At 33.7% G+C, this 14403-nt stretch overlaps 2 protein-coding genes across 3 annotated transcripts in view; both read left to right on the plus strand.

Annotated features, from left to right (window-relative positions):
• Positions 1-1121: 1121 nt before the first annotated feature.
• Positions 1122-4987, plus strand: Arp6 (Actin-related protein 6). The gene is made up of 3 exons (XM_088277795.1): positions 1122-2113; positions 2806-3095; positions 3768-4987. The coding sequence occupies exons 1-3, from the start codon at positions 1369-1371 to the stop codon at positions 3912-3914; spliced, it is 1182 nt and encodes a 393-aa protein (XP_088133921.1). The 5' UTR covers positions 1122-1368; the 3' UTR covers positions 3915-4987.
• Positions 4988-12931: 7944 nt separating this feature from the next.
• Positions 12932-14403, plus strand: part of CDase (neutral ceramidase) — a 28228-nt gene continuing 26756 nt past the window's right edge. Inside the window, exon 1 of one of the 2 annotated variants that reach the window (XM_088277798.1) lies at positions 12932-13827. Coding sequence is in view for 1 of the 2 variants with exons in the window: in XM_088277797.1 (XP_088133923.1) it covers positions 12985-12986 (2 nt within the window). In the remaining variant the exon portion in view is untranslated. The remainder of the gene's footprint in view (positions 13828-14403) is intronic. The other variant, XM_088277797.1, reaches the window with a different exon arrangement.

The following is a 14403-nucleotide window of genomic DNA, read 5'->3' on the forward strand; positions in this document are numbered from 1 at the left end:
GAAAACATGTCTACTAAATTATTGTGTCTTCAGATGGACCTCAAAAGTATACTATCTTAAGTCACTGAAATCAAACTTTATTTCGTTTCTCGGATAAGTTATTTCATCTTCTGGGGACCATCAATATCAATGGATGAAGTTTTAGCTTGATCATAAGGATATTGAGAGAAAAGTGAATGCAGGAAATAGAATAAATGGTGCTTTGAAAAGAGGGATTGCAAATAAAAAATATGTCCATGGAAGCCAAGCTAGCGTTCACAACGGCGTGCTGGTACCGACACTAATGTATGGGAGCGAAACATGGAATCATTGTATGACAGAATTATAAACGAAGATATAAGAAAGGAAAGTAAGGCTGAACAAGGAATAATTGAACAGATTAGGATGAGTTCTTTACGGTGGTATGGACATGTGGAACATGTGGGAATAACGAGAGAATGACTAAGAAAATATATGTGGCGAATGTGAGAAGGAAAACAGAACGAGGACGACCGAAAAAGACTTGGCACGATCAAATCAATCAGAACCTAAAATCTGTCGGTGTCAAAAGTCTGCATAATCGGAGGGCATGTATGACTAGATGTATGGATGTGAAGGAGGCGAGGAGTGTATGTCAGGACAGAAGAGTGTGACGTTCCATCCTTTCTGCCTACCCCTGCGGAAAACTATGTGATGGTAGTAGTAGTAGTAGTAGTAGTAGTAAATTTTAGCTTGATCATTAATCGTGTGTTCAATCATCTGCTTCAGAAAGCAGTCTAGGGTAATATTTAATAAATATTAGAGAGAGAAAAACATTAAAATTATTTTGACTTCCCTGTGAATCAAATTGGGACCTTCACCACGGTAGCCAAATATTCTAATTACTGCTTTGAGGAGGCTTACAAATTGTTTAGGAGAGCATAAAAAAAGATATTTTAAAACTTTATCGTCGATTTATTAAATGCTTCATGCCATGTTTTTTTTTTGTTCAAAAGATATTTCTTTGAACAATTTCTAAAAAAGACTAATAAAATTATACTTGCGATAGTATACTTCTGGCGCACTACATTTAGGTAGGTACCTAGGTTGACAGTAATTTTTGGTCTTAGTTTATACGTTTATACTTATCCATTTTTGTTTTTACTACTGGTAACACTTCATGGCGGCGAGCGGCAAGAAATGTCAAAAAACGAAAAATCAAACGTTGAGACGGTTTCTGTTTGTTATCAAATAATGCCGATTCTCGAAACAATTATTTATTTGTGTCTTATTTGGCAAGGTGCAATAGTGCATGAAAGCTGTAATTGAAGAAAAATTCGTGCTAGTTTTCACGATACACAAAAACATTAGGTCGAACTGTTTCTCGACGATGGAATAAACATTTTCGACATGTCAGAAAACGCTTATATTTTAGATAATGGGGGTTATCTGGCGAAGGTTGGGTATTCTAACAATAAACCTAAGTTGATTCCCAACTGTATAATGAAGGCGAAATCCGAACGCAGGCGTCCTTTTATCGGTGATCAAGTCGAAGAGTGCCGGGATGCTTCTGGTTTATACTACATCCTGGCTTTCCAGAGAGGGTTCCTTCTCAATTGGGACACCCAGAAAACGATTTGGGACTATATGTTCAGTAAAGATTGCTGTCCAGTTAATTTTAACGACACTCCGCTGATAGTTACTGAACCGCTTTTTAATTTCGCGTCCATTCAGGAAGGAATGACCGAAATATTTTTCGAGGAGTACGAGTGTCAGTCTTTACTGCGAATCAACGCTACGGATTTATGCGATTATAATTATCGAAAGACTCACGGTAATCCCCTCTGTTCGCTCGTGATAGATACAGGCTACAGTTTTACTAATATCGTGCCGTATATCAAAGGGAAGAAGCACAGAGAAGGGATCAGAAGAATAGATGTGGGAGGGAAAGTTTTGACCAATCATCTGAAAGAGGTAATCTCCTACAGGCAACTAAATGTAATGGACGAGACTTACGTCATAAATCAGGTTAAAGAGGACACTTGTTTTGTTTCTCAAGATTTTATGAAAGATATGGAAATTGCAAAAATGAAGCCTCCCGATAATACAATAGTTAGAGAATACGTATTACCAGATTACACATCAATACGAAGAGGTAATTTTATTTATTTTTATTTAGTATGTTATATTTTTTAAATTTAAGGTAGAGACGCACCAACTACCATTTACCAAGCAGACTAGTCAGCTGACTAGACTTCGGTAGTGGTGAACGTTACACGTGTATAAAGTGATCAGTTAAACAAGCCCATGACATGAAGCCCTGTAAATGCCCAGACTTCAATATTCTTCATATATACTTATTTTGATACTCTATTTACTCTAATATTTATTTAATATTACCCTGGACTGGTCCCTGAAGCGCAGGAGTGATCACCTTGCCTTCACATTAGTAATGATCAAGATAACACTGCGTCATTACGATGCAGTGCCCTATGCACCATTGGGTGCAGATAAGAATCATAATATTGAGATATCAAAATGATATTTGTGGAGAGCTGAAAGAACATTATTCATGTTATACAGGCGCCGTGGCGCAGTTGGGTAGACGCTCAACTGCGAAACTGGCGACGCAAGTTCGATTCCCGCCAATTCCAAAATAAATCCAAGAAAGATTTATTTCAATTGGTCTGGGTGTTTGTGATGTATTTTTCACATTAACCTTCCATATCCTTACTATCCTGCCTGCAGACAAGACTCTAATAGAGGCTTTGCGGGTTATTCCTTAGAAAAAAGAAAGAAAGAAAAAATGTTCTGTTTGGTTTACTCGCCAAATGTTTTTATTCCAAGGCTATATAAAGGATCCAAACCTGTCAGAGGAGTCGGAACAGCAGACGTTGCGGATGAACAACGAGAGGTTCTCCATCCCGGAGCTGCTGTTCCACCCGTCGGACGTGGGCATTCAGCAAATGGGCATCTCGGAGGCGGTGCTGGAGGCCGTGCGGGCGTGCCCCGAGGACACTCAGCCGCACCTCCTGGCCAACATCGTGGTGTGCGGGGGCTCTGCCGCCTTCCCCGGGTTCAAGGACAGGCTCTTCAAGGACATCAGGTCTATGGCCCCGGATCATCTAACTGTTAAGGTATCACTTATTGCTTTGGCGTTTAATTTGTAGAACTCCATTTTAATTGATGTATTAATGGTTAAATCAAATACAGATTTTTTGAGTCTATTAAGTTGTATTTTATTGTTAAAAACTAATATTGTAACAATGCATACATGCATTTTCAGTATGACAAGTGATAATGATTCATCGTATTTAATGAGATTTTTAAAGTCAATTTGTCTCTAAGTATCTTAATTATATTATGTGAAATCTATAATCTTTGGATTTAGTTTTTCTGTCAAAATGTTTTGTCAAATGTAATTTTTTATACATTATTTGCTGCAGCAATTTATATTAGGATATTTTTGAATACCCAAAAGCATTTTCTCACAGAACTAGTCACGACTTTACAGTATTGCTTTCAGAAAGCACAAATAACCGATGCGGAACCGAAGCGATTTTATATTTTTTAAATTTTTAGTAAATCAATTGTTTTTACCCATTTATCTTTTTATCATTAAAATCATAAAAAAGTACTTTAAATGTTTTATAATATAAAGTTTTAACAAAAAACCCCAGTTTGTAAATACAAAAATTATTTAGAATTTTGCTACAGGCGAGTGTCTTATTACGCTTAGAGAGTTGAAGTAACCTTTAGGTTAGCTCTATGCATTTAACAAGGTGAGAATTTTATGAATTGTTTGGCAGGTAACCTTGCCAGATGATCCGATAACGTATGCGTGGCGCGGAGGTGGAGCGCTGTCCAAGGATCCCGACTTCTACTCCCTGTGCGTGACTCGAGAAGAGTATGACGAGGAGGGCAAGGCGCTGGCATACGAGAGGTTTGACATATAACGACGCGCTCGGAGGGAGGGAATGAGAAGAATTCCACCCTCAGAATAGGACCTTACCTAATGCCGAGATTCCTCCAAGCCAGCTAGTTATGGACACTTATAAATGGGAATTTCAAGAGTGTGCTGGAGTAATAATGACTTGTGGCATTGTGGTTATTACGAAAAATGACTTTATCGCTATTTTGAAAGTAAATATAAATGAAATCACACGTTTATCGGTACTTTTTTATCAGATGTGCTACGCTGCTAAGTTAAAACACAATATGCACATAATTACGCCAATCACAAAAAATGTTTCATATGGAATATCACGGCTTCCTTGTGTTTCTCAACTCTTAACCCTTTCCGGTCCCCCAAAATTTAAAAAAAATCTAGGTATACAGTTACATTCCAATTGGTAAAAAACTGTTGTAATAGATACGAGTGACAAAAATGTAAGCTTGGAATTTAAATAAATAATACTAATGATGAAAAAAATGTTGAATAACATCCGACATGGGACTTAAGAGCAAAAAATTGATGTCGAATGAGATTCCACATTGGACCAGTAAGGGTTAATATATTATATCAAAGAATCACATTAAAGTTTAAAATCAATGAATTTTAAATACAGTTTCAGTTCAGAACTTCCATATTACTAAGTCTATCTTACAAAAAAGTTTAGTTTTGCTTTTTAAAAAGATTTCATTTTAAATTTTTAATGTCAAATTTATTAGTTTTTCTTTCAAATTTCTGTGTTTTAACTTAACAGGGTAGCATGAAGCAAAAACTCTAGACATTTTAATTACCACCAAAAATATTTATTGATAACAACATCAGGTAAAATATTATGAGTCGGTGAGACTTGTGATCTACGCACACTGTTCTCTTCTACCACCTAGTTGCATGATAAGTAATAAAGTTCCAAGTATGTCATATGTTGAGTGGGAATAAGAATAAAACTTATTGTGTATTACTTCAAACACCAGTATCAACATTCCAAAAACATGCATATTCTGATGCAACCGTTGCCTATTTAATATGACCTGTTTCTGGATCTATCTAAATTTATTTATAAAAATAAAAAATAAAAAATTATTCTATTAGTACTTTGCAATGAAAATCCATATCACAAAAACTAAAAACGCAGTTAACATTTGCTATCTCAAGCCAACTAATTCAGGGAATCTAGGGTTGAGTGTCCTAGAATTACAAATTATAGTGTGGAACTTTTTAGATAACAAAAAAAACAAAGCAACTAGTATGTTGTATATTGTGCATTGCACATGTACATACTATATTTTTTATGTACGTATATGCATGTTTCAAAAATATATTTTATTAATCATTAAATGAAAATATATTATTTTTAAACCGTTATCTAACCACTGTCAAACAAAGTAAATATTTATTTAAATAAATATTTTCTAAGATTTTTCAAACCTCAAAATGTTGGAACATTTTTCAGTGATTGTAAAAGTTATATTTTTTAAGGACAATAAATAATATTCTTTTGGGTTAACCCTATGTACTGTAAATTCTGTTCATAATAAATGTAGTATATAATATTTTTGTATGTAGATACATATACTGTGTAAAAGTTGCAAGTATTTTTATAAATAAATTACTGAAATAAATAAAATTTTATTTTATTTTTGTTACTCGATTTACCCATTCCATATAACATTGTCCGCCTCCGTAGTGTAATGGTCAGCACGCTCGGCTACCGTTCTAGAGGTCCCGGGTTCGATTCCCAAGGGGGGTAAAATAAATATAAGTGATTTTTTCACTGTAATATTTATTCAATACTACTGGACTGGTACCTGAAGCGGAGGGCTGATCACCTTTCCTTCATATGTAAACGATCAAGATAACACTGCGTTTATATGACGCAGTGCCCTATGCACCATTGGGGTGCGGATAAGGGTTTTATTATTATTATATAACAATTAATTTATTAAATTTTTGAAAATATTTTGAACAATCCTAATTTAGATATAGGTTTGTTTATGTTTTTTTTTTCTCTTATTTCTGATCAAACAATAATAATTTTGGATCATTCATATCAGGTTTAAATACTATCTCAAGGGCACTCCGATGCGATAAAATTATGAACAAAAAATATGTTTCCTTTACATGTTAATGATCAAAATAACACTGCGTTTATATAATGCAGTACCCTATGCACCATCGGGTGTGGATAAGAATTTGAAGATGAACATAATATCTGTGATAATTCTATTAATGGATATAAAATACAGAACAGAAGGTAGGTTTATATTTGATAACAACCAGTTTCTTTTAATGAGCTCTTTGTGGTTTTCCAATCACAATAGCTGATTCGGTGAATCAATAGTTTTATTTTTTTTATTCATTGGCCACAGCCAAACAATTCCCCTACATCCTAAGGGCGCTTGTCCACTACCCGGAATTTTACTGTCCGGCTGTCTGGTTTTGAAAAATGAAAGCAACTACGACAGTTTAGCGTGATCGAATTTACGCGCAACGTGTTCACGCACCGATTAAGAGTCTCCAATCCGAAGAAAGATGGACAAAAGCACAAGCCAATCCAACCCAATAATCGTTTTAAAACGCTAACTGACGTACCGGATGGTAAAATTCCTTGTAGTGGACAAACACCCCTAACAGTGAAGATAGAAATGAAGAACCAAACTGTTCTTAAACTAAATATACACATGTGTATATATATATATATATATATATATATATATATATATATATATATATATATATATATATATATATATATATATATGTATATATATTTGCAGTGAAAAAAAATGTAGTCTTCCTGATGTAAATGTAAACATTATCAATTAGATTTTGGCACTGTCTCTAAGATGGCAATTGCAACTAATAAAAAGATAATGATTAAAGAAAACACTTGTTTTTTACCACTTGAGTTTTATTATAGACTACATGTTTCAGAAGTTAAACTTCCATCATTCAGGTCTGTATAATAACTAATATGTTATTATACAGACCTGAATGATGGAAGTTTAACTTCTGAATCATGTAGTCTATAATAAAACTCAAGTGGTAAAAAACAAGTGTGTTCTTTAATCATTGTAAACCACAAAGTTAATGCCGAAACAATAAATAAAATAAAAAGATACATTGAGTAATTTAAAAAATAAAATAACTAGTCCGAGTCATAATATGATAATTAATTTATTTAATTATTCTAATAAAAGTCTGCAATTACAAAGCAACTTGGCCAGTATTTTTTAAAAAAAATATCTTAGCAGACAATTTTTAGATTTTTCGAATTTTGTGATGAAAATCCAATGGTAGTTTATTTTATTTTATTTATACTCAATTACTGATTATTTAAACATATTACTTATTGACTATTTTTTACTACGGTGACTTTAATTTCGATAACATTTTTTTTAACATAAATTATATACATTTATTTAAATCACAATTTTCAAACATGAATATATTTTTTTGCACAGACCCACCAAGCCACCTTGTGTGTCTTGTCGGTGGAGTTCTTTTTTAATACATTTTTATTTGTTTTTTTAACCATTTTAACCATAAAAAAGAGAAAATTTATGAATATAAATTTTACAATTTTCATAAAATTGACTCTTGATCCCATTCCTTTATTTTACCTTTGTTCCATATTTTATTTTGACCTTTAACATCCAATAAATAATTGGATTATTCACAATATTTTTAATGTCCAAATTTTTGTTCAAAAATCCTTGTATTGTTTTTCCTGATTCTATTATTACGTTAGCATCGGCGTTCGGTAAGTTGCCTTCAAAATTTTAAAAGGCGTAAATACAGTCCTATACGAAATCAACGGGCGTTTTTGGCGGGATATATGAAAATATAGAATACAGTGTAACCTCTCATAACGAGCATAATTCGTTCCGGAATCATACTCGTTAAGCGAAACATGTTTTGTTTTGCCTGACGCGGAAGTCTCGGCTCACAGATTAATGTGAAAAAGGGACTTAACCTTTCTCTGTAACTCGTTATGCGATATGTCGCTCGTTAAGAGAGCAACTTTTTATCATTTTTTTCTCGTTATGCGAATTACTCGTTATGAGAGGTTCCACTGTACATTCATAATTACGTATTCTTGGATATTCGTTTGGAAAAGTCCAGAACCAAGGGACTTATATTGTTTCGACTTAATTGATTATATTCTGTTAAATTCTGGAGTTAAATTAATTAAACACCATTTCAATAAATAACTTAATATGACATTTTTACATCTCAACAAAGATGATGAAGAATATGGAAGTCTGGTTATTTACCGGGCTTAAGACCTACCACAGGCTGATCACTTTATACACAATTATGGTTAGAATGGTGAATGTTACACATGCATAAAGTGATCACCTAAACCAGCCTATGACGGGTCAAAAGTCAAAAACGCAGTAAAAACCCAGACTTCCATGTATAATTCTTCATCTATGTTGAGATGTCAAAATGCAAAAATAACTCCAACAAAGTGGAGAAATCCAGATTGAGAACACGGATTTGGACACATCAAAAATGTTGTGAATTTTTGAAAATTTTCTTATCTCATTAACTGAAGTTTCCGATTTTGAAATTGATTCGTAGGGTGATAAATTTACGTAGACAATTTTTATCGCAGCGAAAGTTAGTTAGCGGTAAAGATAATACCGTATAAATGTGTAGCTCTCTTTCTCTTACTCTCTACATTTTCTACCTTTATTCTCTCTCATGTAACGAAATGTGTCAAATAAACGTGATGCGTCCTTGAAATTTCGCTCTCAATTCTCGTCGACTATCGGATCGCAGAGCAAGAAGTTTCACTTCAAAAAATAATAATAACGATGCAAAATAATAATAAGATGAAAGTAGACCGAATGCAGTGGAAATGCGATCCCTTAGACGAATGTGCGGCAATACGATCTACGATAGATGTTCGAATGGTGAAATAAGGAACGAATGCAAAGCTGAGACAAGCATTATCGATAAAATTGAGATGTGTGTTGAGATGGTTTGGACATGTGGAACGAATGAGTGAGGATATAACGGTAAAACAAAGCTGTGAAGTGGATGTAGTTGGAAAAAGGAACATAGGAAGACCGGGAAAAAATTGGCACGATCATGTATGTCAAATACTTGAAGTGAAGTGTCAGGTCAAGAGTTGAAAAAATCGGCGGGGTATGTACGAGTCCGCCTCCGTAGTGTAATGGTCAGCACGCTCGGCTACCGTTCTGAAGGTCCCGGGTTCGATTCCCAAGGGGGGTAAAATAAATATAAGTGATTTTTTTCACTGTCATATTTATTAAATATTACCCTGGACTGGTACCTGAAGCGGAGGGCTGATCACCTTTCCTTCATGTGTAAACGATCAAGATAACACTGCGTTTATATGACGCAGTGCCCTATGCACCATTGGGGTGCGGATAAGGGTTTTATTATTATTATAAGTACGAGGAGATGCATAAATATCGAAGAGGCGAAGAATGTTTGCAAAGACAGAGTGGTGTGGCGTTCTGTTCTCTCTGCTTACACCTGCGAGGAAGCGGCGTGATGGTCAGTTAGTTAGTTTAGAAATAGTCTATAATCCATTGATCAATATCCGTTTATTAGAATTAAATAGGAAACGTCGCAATGAAGTAGAAAATCCTTTGTTTTTTTTTTTAATTTATTTATTCCTCGCATGTCTCGGGGATAGGCACACGAATAGTTTCATACAACAAAAGTGTGACGCCGATACCATAATCACATCGCGGGCTGTATTTATTATTATTTCCTCTGTTTTTTCTATTTAAATTCATCGATACCATCAATCTCTATCATTTGACATTGAAAGCACACACGTGACAACAATAATGCATGTATAACATAAAGTAACATCCGCCCGCGATGCCAAAAACAAAAAGGATTTTAATTATTTTATGGTATCTAAATGAACAACAATGGAATAGAATATTCAACACGTATATGCAAAAATAATTTTAATAATATTTTAATTTAATTTTAATAAATATTTCAGAAAATATCATTTTAATTTTGATAAAAGCAGACTGAATGCAGTCGAAATGCGATCCCTCAGACGAATGTGTAGCAAAACGATGTTTTATAGATGTTCGAGTGATGAAATAAAGAAAGAATGCAAGGCTGAGCATTATCAATAAAAGCACTATCGATAAAATTAAGAAAGGTGTGTTGAGATGGTTTGGACACGTGGAACGTATGAGTGAGGATAGAACGGTTAAATAAATTTATGAGGCGAATGTAGTTGGAAAAAGAAGCAGAGGAAGACCGAGGAAAACTTGGCACAATCAGGTATGTCAAATACTTGAAAGCGGCCGTGTCTGGAGTCGTAATAATCGTCGGGTATGTGTGAGGAGATGCATGAATGTGAAAGAGGCGAAGAATGTTTGCAAAAACAGAGTGTTGTGGCGTTCGATATTATTATCGATATGATTATTACCATCATAAACAATTTGTAATTTTGTAATTTTATTTTAATAAACGTCGTCTGTCTGGTCAGTTCTTCTATATGGGGTTGAATCGTGGACTCTCAAAGTCAGCACTATGAACCGACTGAAGGCATTTGAAATGTGGCTAGATCGTAGAATGCTACGCATTCCATGGACCGATATGGTCAGCAACGAAAATGTGCTCCAAAGAGCAAGAGCAAGGAGACAGATGCTGACTGATATCAAGGCCCGGAAGGTGTCCTACCTGGGGCATGTGCTGAGAGGAGACATTTACGAGCTATTGCACCTTATCATGAAAGGCAAAATAGAGGGTCTATGAGGTGTGGGCAGAAGACAGATATCCTGGCTCCGGAATATACGAGATTGGATGGGGATCAGGACCGTCGAGGCGCTATTTCGACCTGCTCAGAACAAGGATAATTACTCTCAATAAGATAGTCGAGGTTAGGAGGACCAGACATGACATGAATAGAAGAAAAAGAAACGTCAAAAAATCTTTTTTCAGCATAGAAAGCATTATCGTATTTTACATTGATTTATATTAAAAATTTGCTTATAACGAGTAAGATTCTGGAAATAATTATTCTCATTATGAGAGGTTTCACTATATTCGTATTTAATAAATATATATGTACATACCATATACATTTATTAAATACACATGAAAAACATATTTATTGAAAAACATGGCACGATCAGGTATGCCAAATACTTGAAAGTGGTCAGGTTAGGAGTCGTAACAGTCGACGGGTATGTATGAGGAGATGCATGAACGTGGAAGAGGCGAAGAATGTTTGCAAGGACAGAGTGGTGTGGCGCTCTTTTCTCTCTACCTACCCCTGCGGGGAAGCGGCGTGATGGTTAGTTATTTTTTTATGTACACACCATATCTACAAATCAGTTCTTACCTGTTTATTTTTAAATTCAAGTCTTCATTCCCAGAATTACAAAAAGGATACGGTCTTTGTTATGCTCGTAATATACTATGTAGAGTCGTGCGTCGGAGGATGAATCATTCTCGCGGCTCTCAACATGTACAGAAGATAAGTATTATAATACTTTAATTTTCTATAACTTTATTTAACAACCTCTTACACCAAAAGTGAGTGTATTGATTTATTTGACTTATTTCGTACCTATCTATATTATTATTATTCATTTATTAAAACCCTTATCCGCACCCCAATGGTGCATAGGGCACTGCATCACATAAACGCAGTGTTGTCTTGATCATTAATTAACACATGAAGAAAAGCTGATCAGCCCTCCGCTTCAGGTACCAGTCCAGGGTAATATTGAATCAATATTAGAGTGAAAATCACTTATATTTATTAAACCCCACCCTGGGAATCGAACCCGGGACCTCCAGTACGGTAGCCGAGCGTGCTGACCATTACACTACGGAGGTGGACAAATTATCTATATTAGCGGGTTTATATTCTGAATTACAATAGTAAAATGCTGGCTGGATTTGACGAAAATGTAGTTGCGGGCTATTTATTGACTATTGTGTCTAAACACGCTTAGATTACCCGCAATAATCATTTGTTTATATTTTGTCGATTTAAATTTTAAATCTTCCTAAGCAAAAAAACTATTTCTTGTTGTCAATTAGTGCGGTTTTTACACCATCTGTAAGTCTTAAAATATTCGGTTTTGTATTTAACTCCACGAAATAATTATGCCAAATACCCGGAATGCGAATAACCATTTAAAATGAATAAAGACGAATATTTATGAATATTCGACGCATGTTGATTTTTTTTCTTTTCGGTATGTTTTGGAATCGGTGATAAAATTAATTGGTACCGATTAATTTTAATTTTGTACTATATCGCCCGGTGTCACATAATTATATTTTTAAAAAATGAATCATTCGCCAAATCTGATGATGATGCAGACCTAAATGATTCATATACTTACATATTATAATGCACAACTTAGTCGATATCAATATAAACAAAAAATGTCTTCCATCACGATGAAAAACGGCATCTAAATTTTATCTATGTATTCTAATTTTGAATTTTTGATATTATTGAGATTTTTATGAAAAATCCGTCACAATATTAAATACATACTTAACCGTTTAACTGCTGAAATGTTTTCTGTTAAGTATGTCAAAATTGTTGAAAACTTGTTTGCAATATGATGGTTCATTTCAAATTAAGTGGATTGAAGGGGGGAAATAAAGGTTTTAAAAAAATCATTTTTAATTTTTGTCGGCATTTCGACGCCGAAAAACGTCGGTATATCAAGTAAGAGTCAATATATAGCTTCTCAGCAGTCAAACGGTTTAAAGGGGCGTTTTATTCAAGTCGGCAAGTATTTTTTTTTAGCTTTGCAAACACCGATAAAAATAACAGATAAACGGTATTTTCGGTAGGTATGAATATAATGCATCAAAAAAAAGAATCGCATAGATCGTTTGGTGAAATTTCTAAGTCATAATACTTGTATATTAAAAAAAAAAATAAAGGAATGAATAAATGAGTATGAGTGTATTATGTTGGGAAACCTTAGTAATGACTGTTGTATCCAATGGGCTGATTTTGTATTGTATAATCTATGAAGCATCATTGTTAAACGAGTATAAAGCAAACACTGTACGAGGGTATGGCGTCAACATAGATGTAAGTAAACGTATTTAGTTTTGATGAGTATAACACAAGAAGTGCTACGATTGTTTCGGTGGTCAATGAAATAAAATTGGACAGAATGGTACCGATGGATATGTAGTTTTGGTAGTCTGACAGTCATCGTCGAGCTACCGCGGTCGCCGTGCGCCGGTGCAGTGCAACACACAATGTTGTTTTTACCGAGTGCGTCGTGCAGAACTGTCACTTTATTATTTCTAGGACAACGTGAAGTAACTTGCGCTAGTTTGCAACGGAACGGCGCAACATTCGAGCCATTTTTGATTGATCATCCTTCGCTGTGAAAAAGCGTTTAAGAAAGTGTCATCCGGAATTTTATCTATGGATTCTAATTTTGAATTTTGAATATTATTGCCATTTTTAGGAAAATTCCGTTATAATAAATACATACTTTACTAGATAGCTACCCACCAATAATATTATTAATATAAATAATATTGACATTTTGAAATCAGGGGAGTGCGATATAGTTTATGTAACTATTTATTGATCAAATAAAGTCGCGTTCTTTTAAGTTCCTGGTAAATATTTTAATATGGACTTTACACAATATTATTTGCACAAAAGACACATGCAAAATGTTTTTATAGCGTTGTGTTTGGATTAATATTAATAGTCACTATTTGTAAAGTGCTGTGCTAAGTGGAATCTCTTTAGGAGAACAATGATTCATCAAAAGCACTTATTCAAATAAGTTTTAGTTGTCGGAATTATGTTTTGTGAAATAAAAAAATATTAAAAAATATTTTACCAAGTGTGACCGTGTAAAGCAGTCTCGTACCTAGATACCCTGATGAATAACAGTTATTTTATTTAGGTAAGTAAAAAGGAAGTTATTAATAATGTAATGTTCTATTTGCTGTAAATTTAATGAATAATTTTAATAACAGCGTGTCCAATACAAACGAGGTAGGTCACGAAGATTATTTTGCGTTTGCGAAAATTTTAAATACTGATTTAATCTTTAAAAAATGCAAATAATCCATTAAAGAAATGTGTGGAAATAATCGATTACGTTGTAATCTTTAGTGACAACGAAGAAAATCAACAAAAACGCGGAGCGCCGGTTTTTATTTTTGTTGTATTTATTTTCTTTTAAATATTGTTACAATAAATAATTATATTATAATTGTTCATCAATTAACGTTTTAATTGATAACAATTAACTCGCATTAGATTAGACATATTTCGGGCGTCGTCTGAGGGTCGGTTTGTAAGAAAGAAAAAACAAAGAAAAAAAAGAAAAAGAAAAAATATATATATATATATATATATATATATATATATATATATATATATATATATATATACATATATATATATATATATATATATAAATATATATACATATATATATATATATATATATATATATATATATATATATATATAT

This window comes from Brachycentrus maculatus, unplaced genomic scaffold, assembly GCF_059751285.1.
Source record: "Brachycentrus maculatus isolate JH-2025_06_01 unplaced genomic scaffold, ASM5975128v1 h1tg000050l, whole genome shotgun sequence".
In the NCBI taxonomy this organism is placed as follows: domain Eukaryota; kingdom Metazoa; phylum Arthropoda; class Insecta; order Trichoptera; family Brachycentridae; genus Brachycentrus; species Brachycentrus maculatus.